Source organism: Pelophylax lessonae (assembly GCF_965119305.1).
Source record: "Pelophylax lessonae genome assembly, chromosome: 7".
In the NCBI taxonomy this organism is placed as follows: Eukaryota; Metazoa; Chordata; class Amphibia; order Anura; family Ranidae; genus Pelophylax; species Pelophylax lessonae.
In genome coordinates this window covers 119,449,225-119,461,542 of record NC_138774.1, presented here as the reverse complement: position 1 = coordinate 119,461,542, position 12,318 = coordinate 119,449,225, and the positions used below count along the sequence as shown (strand labels likewise).

The window sequence follows — 12,318 nt, the reverse complement described above, 5'->3', positions numbered from 1 at the left end:
TGGCTGCGTTGTCCTGTCGTTCCCCCTATCTGGTGGTTCATAGGGATAAGGTGGTTCTTCGTCCGAATCCATCCTTCCTTCCTAAGGTGGTTTCCGACTTTCACTTGAATGAGGATATTGTGTTACCTTCCCTGTATCCTAAGCCCAGTCATCCTCGGGAGTTTGCGTTACACTCCTTGGATGTGGTTCGAGCGATCAGGGTGTACTTGGCTACTACTGTCTCTTTTCGTAAGGCTGATTCACTTTTTGTGATCACGGATGGCCCTAGAAAGGGGTTGCCTGCGTCTGCCGCGACTATCTCCAGATGGATCAGACAGACGGTTGTGCAGGCTTATTCTATTAAGGGTTGGGTTCCTCCGTTCCCTGTTAAGGCGCACTCTACTCAGGCTCTTAGTGCTTCCTGGGCCTTTCGCCATCAGGCGTCGGTGCTTCAGGTTTGCAAGGCGGCTACCTGGTCGTCGGTTCATACCTTTACAAAATTTTATAAGGTTGATGTGCTGGCATCGGCGGATGCCTCTGTTGGCCGCAAGGTTTTGCAGGCTGCTGTTTGAGGGGACCTTTGGTCTACCTCGGGGGTTTTGTTTTGTTTTTTTCAGGTGGGTCTCATTTGCTTGTTTCGATGAGTCCTCTGGTCTTCTGGTTGGCTCTGGATTGGATTTTATTTCTGTTATCCCACCCCTCATTTATGGCACTGCTTTGGGACGTCCCTACGGATATCAAGATATCAGTCCTGCGTCTGTCAATGAGCGACAGAGAAAACTAGATTTTTGACTTACCGTAAAATCCTTTTCTCTTAAGCTCATTGACAGACGCAGTACCCGCCCCTCTATTTTGAGTTGGGTTGGTATGAGTCTCTGACACTGCTTTGTTACATAACTGACATCCTGTGGCAGGGAGAGAGAGAGGATATACCCCCTGGGACTGCCCATGGGTGTGGCCAGAACTTTTTTCCTGCCTCGTGTCCTACTCCTGTAGGGGGCAGTATAACCCTACGGATATCAAGATATCAGTCCTGCGTCTGTCAATGAGCTTAAGAGAAAAGGATTTTACAGTAAGTGGCTAAGTGGATGCAGCATCAATTCAATGCTGCATCTGTCCTCCACAGCTGCTAGGATCGCTCAGTCTTCAGTGAGCAGAGAGCTGCTGTCAGCGGATCAGTGAGAGGCTGAGCCAGCTGCCAGTTCAGGCATCTGGGTGGATCGTGACTTTAAAGCCAGAATCAATCCTGGCATCCGCTGACAGCGGGTCAGAGGACTACAAAACTAACAGCACTCCTGTTAACTCCCCCAGAGACGTATAGCCAAAAAAACTTTGGCTATACTTCTCCCTTAGGGGAACACCAAGTTGTTCACGCTAGGTCATGCACAAAAGGGCCAAATATTAAATTAAAACAGGCCTTCTGAGTAGTAAATAGACTGGAAATTGGCTTTGTGTAGTAAAATGGATATTTCAACAACTTGCACTATATGGCCTAAAGTTTGAGGACACGTTAGCTTTACACTTATGATATAGACATTCCTCCAAATGATTGTGTTCAGGTGTTTCTAGTGCACGGTATGGTAAATGCTGCAGCATACATTTTAGAATCTAGTGTAGATCAATGCCCATGGTTTCGGAACCGGATGTCTAAAAAGCTTACACAGGTGAGAAGGCAAGTGTCCAGTCTTGACTTTATAATATATAACAAATTTATATGATCTGGTGTTCACCAATAACCGCTTAAGGACTAAGCCTTTTTTTGGCACTTGTTGCATACAAGTTAAAAATCAGTATTTCTCATTCGTTCACTGACGGACACCGCTCCTAGACCATTGGGCTTTATGCTGCTCTCTCTAGGAGTAGGACTAGATGGAAACCTTTTTGGTTACGCCCCTCAGGCAGTCCCAGAGGGTATACCATCACTTCCAACTATAGGATTTCAGTTTTTTATGCCTAGTCAGGAGTAAGGACCCGGCTCTCTGCTGGGATCTGCAGTCCTGGCATTTTTTCCTTTTTTAAATGGAATTTTTTACTTTTTCTTATTTTTGTTCCTGTATGAACTATAATCAACTTGTTCCTGTGTGAACCACAATCAACAGCCAGACTGGGCGAAACACTGGATATTCTAGATCCTGATGTTCCTAGTCTGGCCTGCAAGCGCGACCCAACTTTCTCTAGCGCTCATCGACAGACGTAGTCCTCGGTGATACACCACCTTCGGGTTATGTTACCTCCGCAGGAGCAGGACTAGACAGGAAATTAAAAAGCTCTGGCCACACCCTAGGGGCAGTCCCAGAGGGTATATCCTCTCTCTCTCTGCCTCAGCAAATCAGTTAGGAGTAAGGACCTAGATACCTTGCTGGGATCTTAGGTCCTGGCAAGAATTTTTTTCTAAAAGGATTTTTAGACAGCTTTTTTTCTCCAGTGTTCCTGTGAGATCTTCAAGCAAGAAAGCTGAACTGGGCGACGGGCTGGATGTTGAGATCCGGTGGTCACCCCAGTTCAGCCTACGAGCGCGTGCAGGCCATAGCTCCGCGCTGGGTCGGCCGCGACAAAGTCCCATTAAAAGGACTGAACCCGCGAGTTAAACGTCTCGCTGAAACGCCAAAGACCATGAGTCACGGCGTCCGTATCGGTCGACAGCCCTCCCGCCCCGGTGGAGAGGGGTACTGTCAGGAGTTGGTGCCCGCCTGGTTCCGGTATGGTGAGTAGTATGTTCCCCCTTTTTCCCTGACGGGTTTTGTGGTGAACGCGGGCCCCTCTCTGTATGGTAAGAAAGAGTTCTTTCTATCCTATAACATGTCACAAATCCTCCTACTTTGAGTGTGATTTTATGTGTGCAAAAAGCCAGGAGGCTTGGTTTGGGAGCTAACAATCTATTGTATACATGTTTTAAAGATGTAATCTGTGGCATTCTGGGAATCTTATGGGTTAAGTATAAGCTACCTACCAGTCAGAAGCCACGGACATGTAGACTGCCTTCCAAATCAGATCTCCAGCTATTAGCAGGCCTCCCGAACGGCCATGCGGTCCGCCAGGGCCGGTACCGCCAACCACGCCATATCCCCATGCAGAGAGAGTGTTGTGTGCCCTGCAGCACACCGCTAGTCAGCACAGGCCGCCGCCATTTTTTTTGCTGGATCGCACGAGCCGCCATTTTGGCGTAGCCTCGTGTCTCCAGCATGGGGGCGGCCATGTTTGAGGTGATCCTACACCTCGTGGAGCTTGGGGGAGGCGCCGGAAGGCGTGCAGAGGGGCGGAGCCGCCTCCCTTCTTCCTGGGCAGCCAGCCAAAAGACTTCCTGTTTGTCAAGACAGCGCTGTAAGCTGTTGCAGTTTAACTCTGAGCATCAAGTGGTGAGCCTGGGGGTCTATCTCTCTCTCTCTCGATCGATAGGGATCCCTAGCAGGTAACACTAAGGGGCTTTTTGTGGCGCTGGGGGTCAGAAAAAAAAAAAAAAAAAAAAAAAGTTTTTTTCTTTTGAATTATATTATCCAGGTAGTAACTGGAGTTATCATGGACCCTGCCACACATATTCCCCCACCTGTTTCCCTCGAGGGGGCCTCGGGACCCGCCGGTGCACAGAGTATAGAATCATTTACAGCAATTTTGGAGTCTATGGTGGCTCGGGTGGAGGCGGCCTGTCAGGGACGGGGGTCAAGGAAGCGACCCCCGCCTACCCCTATACCATCTGACACCTCTGACTCAGATTCAGAGATGGTCACGGCAGTTGCAGGTTCCTCTGCAAGGGCTGTTATCCCAGGTAAAGCCCCCTCAGACAGTGAGGAGGACGCTTCTTCTCCTGCTATAATTCAGGAAGAAGCATTGGTGGACGCACTAGTTGTGGCAGTGCAAGAAACCTTAAAACTTGAGGCTTTACCGGCAGAGGCAACTGAAACAGAGAGGCCTTTCGGTACTAATAAGCCCATCAAGATGGCGAAGGCTTTTCCGGTACCTAAATGAGGAATCCATCATTAAGAAATGGACGGTACCACCAGTCGTGGATCCGCCTATTTCCAGGCTGAATAAAGCCACGGTTATTCCAGTGGAGGACACTTCGTCCTTTAAGGATCCGGTGGATCGAAAGATAGAAGCAGAGTCCCGCACTATCTTTTCTCTGATAGGGTCAGCATTTAGACCAGTAATTGTTATTGGTCTAGTTTCCCAGACACTTACGGAATGGGGTTTCAGCATTAGCAATCTTCTTTCAGAAACCTTTAGCTACCAAATCCTTGGTGCGGAATTTCATCCAGGGGGTGCGGCACCTGGCTCCTCCAGTCCGCGCGCCCTTACCGCCCTGGGATCTTAATTTGGTTTTGTCGGTTCTACAGAAACCTCCCTTTGAAAACATCAGGGAGATTCCCTTGCTTACTTTATCCCAGAAGGTGGCCTTCTTGGTGGCTATTACTTCTGCTCGCAGGGTGTCAGAACTGGCTGCATTATCATGTCAGTCCCCATACCTAGTGATTCATAGGGATAAGGTAGTACTTCATCCTAAGCCATCTTTTCTTCCTAAGGTGGTTTCAGATTTTCATCTGAATGAAGATATTGTACTACCTTCCTTGTGTCCTCAGCCCAAGCATCATCGGGAACATGCGTTGCATTCCTTAGATGTGGTTCGGGCAATCAGGGTATACCTGAAAGCTACGGAATCATTCCGTAAGACGGATTCACTTTTTGTGATCACGGATGGCCCCAGAAAGGGTTTGCCTGCATCTGCCGCGACCATTGCCAAATGGATTAGACAAACGGTGGTACAGGCTTATTCTATTAAGGGTCAGAGTCCTCCGTTCCCTGTTAGGGCGCACTCCACTCGAGCGCTCAGTACTTCCTGGGCCTTTCGCCATCAGGCGTCAGTGGTCCAGGTATGTAAGGCGGCCACCTGGTCGTCGGTACATACCTTTACAAAATTCTATAAAATTGATGTGACGGCATCGGCGGATGCCTCATTTGGCCGCAAGGTTTTGCAGGCCGCAATTTGAGGAGACCGGTGGTCTACCTCGAGAGTTTTTTTTTTTCTGTTTGAAAATTTTTTTGTTGAGTCTCATCATTAAGGATGAGCATTGTAAACTTCTAGTTGGCACCGGTTGGGCCTTCTAGATTGGGATTTGATTTCCATTTTCCCACCCCTCAGTTGTGATACTGCTCTGGGACGTCCCGAAGGTGGTGTATCACCGAGGACTACGTCTGTCGATGAGCGCTAGAGAAAAATGGATTTTTGTAAAATCTTACCGTAAAATCCTTTTCTCTTAGCTCATCGACAGACGTAGTCCCCGCCCCTCTGTTTTGGAGTTGGGTTGGGTTAAATTCTCTAAGCACTGCTTTTTCACATAACTGATTTGCTGAGGCAGAGAGAGAGAGGATATACCCTCTGGGACTGCCCCTAGGGTGTGGCCAGAGCTTTTTAATTTCCTGTCTAGTCCTGCTCCTGCGGAGGTAACATAACCCGAAGGTGGTGTATCACCGAGGACTACGTCTGTCGATGAGCTAAGAGAAAAGGATTTTACGGTAAGATTTTACAAAAATCCATTTATTAGCTCCACGCTGGGTTGGCCGCGACATACCCCCCACTGGACGGGGGCTGGACGGCAAGTGAAACACCTTGCGAGGTTGCATAGCCCTGGTCACGACAGCAGTCACGAGTCACAGCGTGCCTCCGGCGCAGCACCCCCATTCCAAGATGGTGCTTTGGACTGCTGGGAGTAGTGCCGGCCTGGTGCCATGGTGTGGTGAGTAGTGTCCCCCCTCCTTTCTTCCGGAATTGCTGGGATGGTCGTGGGCCTTCCCTGGGGATGTTGGCCCCCCTACTGTGTCCTTTCTCCCCCATCTCCACAGTGGGGTTCCCCCTGCATAGGTTACCCTCACCTACTCCCTGTCCCCCCACTTAGCCCCTCTTGGGGGGGCACAGGTGCATTTGGGTAGAGGGGCTTGTCTGGTGTTTGGCTGGAGAGTGGTGGGAGCCGCTGTCGGCCCTCCTTTTGGGGGTGCCTGTACCTGGGTGCTGCGGGGGTCCCCTCCTGGTGCCTGACCTTTTCCCTGGGGTTCCGCGCCACCATTTTGCCGTGGATTCTGTATTCCGGGCTTCGACAGCCATGTTTGTGTAGTCCAGCGGCAGTGTTTTGGGTTTCCCCATAGTGAATAACGGCAGCCATTTTCTTAGTCTGAGTGTGGTGATGTGCTGCGGGGGCCTCTAGTGTCGGCACTTCCTCTTCCTTTTTCCATCGCAGTGTGGCAGATTGTTTGGCACTCTCCAGCTCTGGGTTGTGAATCTCTGTGGGTATATGATCCTTCCTCTGCTATATACAGCGTAGCAGGTGTGCTGATTCTTTTGGTGCTCCAGTGTTTGGTCCTCCATTTTTTTGGGGGGAATTTGGCCGCTGCAGACGAAAGTCAGCCCACTGGGTCTGCGTCTGCGCATGCTAAGTTCTCTAATTGTGAGGATGAGTCGTCCTCCTCCGCAGCTGTGCATAAAAAAGGCGCTGGTGGAGGCCCTAATTGTCTCAGTGCAGAAAACTTTAAAAATGGAAGAGTCCCCAGATGCGGAGTCAGCGACGCCAGTGCAGTTTGGCACCCATAAATCTTCCAAGGTGACTAAGGTGCTCCCCTTTCCTGCCGTTTTTGACATGATTGTCACTAGTCAGTGGGGTTCCCCGAAATGCATGGTTGGAATACCTAAGCGCTTCGCTAGGAGATATCCTTTTGAGGTGGCTCTTCTGAAGAAATTGACGGTTCCACCATCGGTGAACTCATGTTTCCAGGCTAAATAAAACCACACTTTAGACGGTGGAGGATTCTCCATCATTTAAGGATCCCATGGACAAGAGAGCTGAGGCTCTGGTCAATTACCTTTTCACCATGGCTGGTTCAATTTTGAGACTGGTATTTGCTATCGCCTTGGTATCTTAGACCTTAACGGAATAGGCAAAGATTTTTTGCCAGGATCAGGAAGGGAGTCAACACCCCCCTGAGCTGGCGGATCAGTTGGATGCGGCCCCCTTAGCCGGCAAGGTATCTGTGATGGCGGTGATTCTTCACTGCATGATATGGTTGAAGTACTGGTCGGCCAACCTGGCTTCTAAAAAGGTGCAGACTTTATCTACTCTTTGTAGGTGACTGTTGTAGGTGACTATGGAAGAGATCATTAAGGGTCTTACGGGAGGTAAGAGTACAGTACTTCCACAGGTTGCTAGGGGCAAGAAACCTTGTTGTAAACGTGGTCCTTTCTTCTCCTCTCAAAAGCGGCCCTTTCGTCCGTCTGGATCACAGGAAAAGGGTTCAAAATCCACCTGTAACTTTGCAGGAGGCTCTAAGTGAACCTTGCTCATTCAGGACAGATGGCTCCACAAGTTGATTTGGTTCGATTACAAGATCAAATTTCAGTCCTTGCCTCCGGGAAGATTTTTTCCTTCCAACTTACGCCTGTCAGTTACAGGGCAGTGCAGGACCTGTTAGCACAAGGAGTTATCGTGCCGGTCCTAGAGTTGGAACGTTTTCAAGGATTTTATTCAAATCTGTTTACAGTTCCCAGGAAGGAAAAGGCAAATTTGTCCGATCTTGGATCTCAAGGCTCTGAACCACTTTGTGCAGGTTCAGAAATTTCAGATGGAGTCCATCCGCACGGTAGTAGTTTTCCTTCTTTAAGGGAATCTTTTGGCTTTTATCGATATCAAGGACGCTTACCTTCATATTCCAAGATATTTCGGGCATCAGCGTTTTTCTTCCTTTTGTCGTGGGCGAGGAGCACTGTCAATTTGTGGCGTTACCTTTTGATCTCGTCTGTTCACAAAGGTTTTGGCCCCAGTTCTGGCCTTACTATGACAGAAGGGGATCGTGGAACTGGGTTATATGGATGATCTGCTTCTGCGTGCAGAGTCTTCCTGTGCTCTAGAAGCCAACATGGACATTATTGTGCAAACTCTACAGGAGTTCGGATGGACGCTAAATTTTTTTAATTCGGCACTGACTCCGTCCATCAAGCTGGACTACTTGGGTCTGACGCTGGACTCCGCGCCAGCCAGGGTGTTTCTTCCTCAGGCTCCGCTCCCCGGCCCTTCATCTGGGAAAATCCTTTCTTCCCCTGTATTGGACTGCGATCACCACGGATGCCAGTCTGTCCAGATGGGGAGGTGTCTTGGGAGTGTACTCAGCCCAAAGTGTTTGGACTCAAGAAGAGTCCAGGCTGCTGATCAACAACATCCCTGAGATTCGGGCAATCAGACTTTGTCCCAATGGACGTATCATCTGCAGGGACGCCCTGTGCGGATACAATCAGACAATGCTACGGCTGTGGCATATGTCAATCATCAAGGGGGCACAAAGAGTGCCTTGGTGGCCCGGGAAGTGGCTGGTATCTTGAGGTGGGCAGAACTATATTTTCCGGCCCGCTCTGCTGTGCACATTCCGGGAGATCTGGTCCACCATCGCCACGGTAGTAGGGGGAGCATAATCAGCCACGAGGGTGCGTCTTAGCACCTTAGTCCAATCTGCCACAGCCTGAGCTGTCATGACAGAGGTGAAAATAGGCTTTAGCAGGGAACCCACCACCATGTAGGCATGGCGGGCAAGGGACTCCATCCTCCTATCCGTAGGATCCCGAAACACCAGAGAATCTTCGGTGGATACTAGGGTGGCCTTGTTTAATCTGGCCACAGTGTGATCCACCTGAGGGGCCACACACCAGCGCGAATCCGTAGGAGACGCAAAGGGATAAAGGAGTTGAAACTTTTTGGGCACCACAAAGGTGCGTTTTAAATGACGCCATTGATCATTTTACAGTAGCGTGAAATTCAGCGGGGCAAGGGAACACCTGCGCTGCCTTGCGGGTCCTGTATGTACCAAAAGAGGACACAATGCCCGGAGGATTGGGCTCATCCTCTAAATGTAGTGTTTCCTTGATAGCAAGAATTAGCACATCCATAGCTACGCGGTCCTCGGCCATACCAGGGGGGGAAATCATCCTCCCCTGCAACCTCCCCCTCAGACAGAGAAGAGCGAAACCCTTCAAGGGACACACCACTCACGGCAACCATATCAGATTCAGAATCAGAAGACAAGGAAAAGCGAGGCCTTTTTCTGTCAGCACGTTCAGTCATCAGAATATCCACTTTTGACACCAAAGTCGCCACTGCAGCAGACAAAGTAGACAGAGCAGAAGATTCAGAGGAACCTGAATCCCCCACCAAGGCTGTAGGAAATTTGCTGTCCTGAGATTCCATAATAAAAAACTTTTTTTTTTTTTTTTTTTTTTTTTTTTTTAAAGGTACTGGCCATTTAAGCATGCCGCGGACCCCCGTAGCACACCGATACAAGACTGTGACAAACAGACCCCTGAGCAGGATAAAACTGATAGCCAGAAGTATTGCACACAGGAAAAAAGGACAGCAGACAGACCCCCACAAGTGTTACCACCGCAGCCGATCTCTTCTGAATAGAGGGAGGAAGTGATGTCACCGCAAGAGACTGAACTGAGACTGTAGCCAAGGAAAAATGGTTGCCCATAGAAAGTAATGGGAGGCTTTGGGAAAATGGCCGCCGACATGTGCTCGGAGCGAACGTTTTGCCACACGCAAGATGGCGCCAAAACACACCACATACAATGCCTTCTAAGCGCCCATAGTGAAGTCAGACATGCTGCCCACACCTAAAATGGCAGACCGGAGTTTTTTAACCCCGCAGCGGTCACCACACGTGTCTGTACCTCCAAAAAGCACCCTAAAGTGACACAGGAGAGGAACCCCCACAAACCCACACAGCGCACTGGCTGTGAGAGAAACCCCCGCAGGGACCGGGATCAGGGAGCCCAAAAACGCACAGACATGAGGTAATAACACAGACACACAGGACTGCCAGCCCCAGACAGAGGCCCCACACAGAATGTACTTACCTGTACCCGATGGCGTGGGGTGCCTCTCATCGAAAGGGAAACCGCCCACCTTCAGATGGCAGGGGTGCCATCAGCCAAAAAACGCAGGACGCTAACAGTGCACGGAGAACCGTGGATGAGGCGTCCGGGTGAGGTAGCCATCTCACAGGCTGCATCCCTGAGGACAGGGATGGGTCGTTTGCGAGGCCAGGTATTCCTGCGAGGTAGAAGGTATTCCAGTCGTTCTGGTGGCACCAGACTGGCCTCGCCAGTCTTGGTATGCAGGGCTGGTAGCAGATGTTCCTTGGAGACTTCCTGTCAGGGAAGATCTCCTGTCTCAGGGATAAATCTTCCATCCTGCTTTTACAGTTGCTGACTTTAACGGCCTGGCTATTGAAAGCCAGGTGCTGAAGGACAGAGGGCTGTCGGAATCAGTGATTCTTACGCTATTGAAAGCTAGGAAAACATGGAGCTGTGTCCGTCAGTGAATGAAAGAGAAAACTGGATTTTTGTCTTACCATAAAATCCTTTTCTCTGAGATTCACTGACGGACACAGAACCCACCCCTTTGTTGGGTTGGGTTGTGTGTTCTTCTGACACTGCTTGTTACAAACTGAAGTCCTATAGCAGGAAGTGATAGTATACCCTCTGGGAATGCCTCAGGGGCGTAACAAAAAAAGTTTCTGCCTAGTCCGACTCCTAAAGAGAGCAGTTAGAAGCCCAATGGTCTAAAAGACATGGAGCTGTGTCTGTCAGTGAACCTCAGAGAAGGATTTTACGGTAAGAAAAAAATCCAGTTTTTTTTTTTTTGCTGGAAAATTGCTTGGAACACCCCAAAAAATTTTGTAGCAGAGACCCTAGAGAATAAAATGACGGTCATTGCAATGATTTGTCTCACTGTATTTGCATGGAGATCTTTCAAGCACACTTTTGGGAAAAAATATGTGCCCCCCTCCCGCTGCTTGTGATAACACTTGAGCGGCTGCTTAGCCACATGAGTTGTTAGCGCAAGAAAGCCAACCGCTTGCTCTAAAAAAAAAAAAAAAACAGTACCAGAGTGATGCCTGCAGCTGATGTACAGGTAAGTGATTTTGTGGCAAGTGGTTAAAATAGTCTTGGATTGGCTCTCAAAATGTTTTCCTGACAGATTTCTTTCTTTTTTTTTTAACCGTATTAACTTATTGGTTGTTTATTTTGCAGGTGATGAGAACAGTGGTGATGGTAGCGGAAGTGGGGACTGTGAAACCTCACCGTGTGTATTTCCTGTACATCCAACACAGGGATCAAAGACTGGCAATGTGCAGCCAAAGGTCAGGATCAATTTACAAAGTGAACCTAAACTGCCTAGTGCAGCCTGGACCAACACTGCTTCACTCTTCATCATCCTTCCAACTATCCTGTTTTTGGTGAGACAATGGAGATAATAAAGGAGTTTCAAAACCTTAATGAAAAACAAAAAAGACTTCTCAGTATGGAAAGTGCACCTTTTATTAGAACCATCGAACAATTTTTATGTCTTTGTAAGCTGGACAAAGGTGTATTTTTATTTTTTAAAACGCCACAGTGTCAAGTGCTGGAGCTGTTATCCCTCACTTATTTACCTGGAAAATGGACTTGTCAATCTCTCCTGATACTCTAGGTTTATTGTGGCAAGTAGACATGTATATACAGATTTGTAGGTAGCCGTGCTTTATCACATTTCCATGTCAATATTCCCAGAGTCACACACTCAATGTGTTTTTATTTTGTTCCCTTGACACCCCCCCCCCCCCCCCCCCCCACACACACACACCCATTTTTCCCAATAATTTTATCTGTACAGAATCAAATTTTATTTATCATATCTTTTGGGAAAAATGACCAAGCGGCCAACAAAATTATGATTTTTAAGTGAAGTGTTTGTTTTAATGTTTTTAGAGATTAGGAATATCTGTGTAGTCCCATATTACTGGCAGTGATGTATTTGGGATGTTGACCAGGAATTTTATGCTCAGGAGAAAATTATCAGATTATTCACTTTGTAGATGTGTGTTGTTTTTCCTTTGTACCGTTAGATTTTTTTTCAGCCAGTTTAAATATTTCTGCAGGAAATGCATTTCTCCGGTTTTGTTGCCATTAGCACAAACTGGGTCTCCGTAGAGCTTTCTGTCACTTTTCTAGGTTCACTAGTTTGTACTGCTTCATGCATGTACTGGTTATGGGGACGTTCAGAACTTTAAGAAGTGTCTGCTGATTTATGTTTTCTGTTTGCAAAAGCATGCAGTATTAATACAGGTGTCCTTGTGTCAAACTCAAATCCAGCCTTCTCATTTCTAAAACTTGTGGCTCATTTTACGGGCTATTTATTCATAGCATATCTGGACTCCCACTGGCTCATGAAAACTAGCTCAGTGGTTCATTACTAGAAAGTTGGTCCAAGTGAATAGAACATCAACACAAGCAGCATCTTGCAAAATAAATACAAAAGGTTTTGAAGT

At 48.2% G+C, this 12,318-nt stretch overlaps 1 protein-coding gene across 1 annotated transcript in view; it reads left to right on the top strand.

Moving 5' to 3' along the window:
- The window catches only part of GPC4 (glypican 4), a 182,780-nt gene extending 171,178 nt beyond the window's left edge, over window positions 1–11,602 (top strand). Inside the window, exon 9 of the mRNA XM_082262515.1 lies at window positions 11,050–11,602. Coding sequence (XP_082118641.1) covers window positions 11,050–11,265 — 216 coding nt within the window. The 3' untranslated portion in view covers window positions 11,266–11,602. The remainder of the gene's footprint in view (window positions 1–11,049) is intronic.
- The last annotated feature ends 716 nt before the right edge of the window (window positions 11,603–12,318 follow it).